The sequence below is a fragment of the Chrysochloris asiatica genome, unplaced genomic scaffold (genome assembly GCF_000296735.1).
Source record: "Chrysochloris asiatica unplaced genomic scaffold, ChrAsi1.0 scaffold00171, whole genome shotgun sequence".
NCBI classification, from domain to species: domain Eukaryota; kingdom Metazoa; phylum Chordata; class Mammalia; order Afrosoricida; family Chrysochloridae; genus Chrysochloris; species Chrysochloris asiatica.
Genome location: NW_006408689.1, coordinates 5,564,978 through 5,566,650, shown reverse-complemented (window position 1 = coordinate 5,566,650; position 1,673 = coordinate 5,564,978). Strand labels below are relative to the sequence as shown.

The 1,673-nt window shown below is 31.9% G+C and overlaps 1 protein-coding gene across 1 annotated transcript in view; it reads left to right on the top strand.

Moving 5' to 3' along the window:
- SNX2 (sorting nexin 2) overlaps positions 1-1,673 on the top strand; it is a 102,654-nt gene that overhangs the window by 49,793 nt on the left and 51,188 nt on the right. The window contains exon 7 of the mRNA XM_006871642.1: positions 1,367-1,445. Coding sequence (XP_006871704.1) covers positions 1,367-1,445 — 79 coding nt within the window. The remainder of the gene's footprint in view (positions 1-1,366; positions 1,446-1,673) is intronic.

Sequence of the window (1,673 nt, the reverse complement as noted above, 5' to 3'; positions counted from 1 at the left end):
CATAGTTTTACATTTGATTTCATACCAATTTTTAAACAGCTTTATTGAAATATGTCACCCATACAGTTTCTCATTTAAATTGCAAAATGGCTTTTATTATATTCATAGAGTTCTGCATTCATCACAATTGAACATTTTAATTACCTCAGAAAAGAAATCCAGTACCCCTTAGCTATCATCCATCCCATTTCCTCCACTCCCCCTAATCTCTGTAAACTTTCTAGTCCTAGGCAACCACTATTCTATTTTCTGTCTCTAGATTTGCCTATTGTTGTTGTTCTGTGCCGTGGAGTTGGTTCTGACTCATAGCGACCCTTTACAGGGTTTCTGAGGCTGCAGATCTTTATGGGATCACAAAGCCTCATCTTTCTCCCACAGAACAGCTGGTAGTTTCAAGCTGCTGACCTTGAGGGTCGCAACCTGATTCGTAACCACTACATTACCAGAGCTCCTTTAGATTTGCCTATTACAGGCATTTTATATAAATGAAGTATCATTTGTGATCCTTTGTGACAGGCTTTTTTTACTCAGCATAGTGTTTTCAAGATTGTAACATTTATCTGTACTTCCTTCACAATTCATTTTTGAAAAGAAAAAGAAAAATCTGCAGTCTAATAATAAGTATTAAAATTGGAATTATAATAATGAGTGAGGTGGTATTTGTATTTTTAAATTTGAAATTGTGTTCTAAAGATCTGTAAAAAAACTAGCTATTTTAACAGTAATACACCAATTTTAATAAGCTAATAAGAATATGTTCTTAAAATCATCAGTAGGAAAAGCATTTATCAAATCCTAATTTTTATTATTCAAGTCCTCAAATTAAAGGAAAACCTTAATTATTGCTCAAAAGAAAGGAAGATGTTAATTGAACTTGCAATCACTTATTGGAATTCCAGTATGCATTTTGTAGTACACAAACAGTTTAATTTACCAAGAGTAAAATATACAATAGATAACCTCTAGTAATCGAGTGGTTTGCAGTTCAAACCCACCAGTTTCTCCACAAGAGAAATATATGGCAGTTGGCTTCCATAAAGAGTACAGCCTACCTTGGGTTGTTGTGAGTCAAAATCAGCTCAACGGCAATAGGTTTGGTTTTTCATTTAAACTTCTACATAAACAGTTATGCATCTGGAAACTAAAAACACAGCTTATCTGTTCTGTCATTTATTTACCAAGTAGTGATGTTAGGGTATTATGTGAGATTTAATCCCTTTCAAAGTTTTGTTTTTTGAGTAAGATACTAGTTAAAATTTTAGGAGTTTTTATTCTTGTCATGTTTAAATTTAATTTATGCAGAAATAATTATAGAAGACTGTATCACAATAATATAAAATGATAAATCGCATTCAAATTTTCAAAGGCATGACCAAGGTCAAAGTGGGTAAAGAAGATTCATCATCCACTGAATTTGTAGAAAAACGGAGAGCAGCTCTTGAAAGGTAATCCTAGATAATATACTTTAGTACTCTTAAGTTTTCACTTCAGTAATATAAATATAATTAACATGACATAATTAAATTTTAACGATTAACTCTTTCATAATACCATTTGTTGGCTCTTACCCAGAATGCCTTAAACCTAAAAAAGACACTTGCTTCTTTTAGCAACACCCTTCTGTATACTTATTCTGTTTTTATTCTCATTAAGCATCTTTGACAAAATAGTGT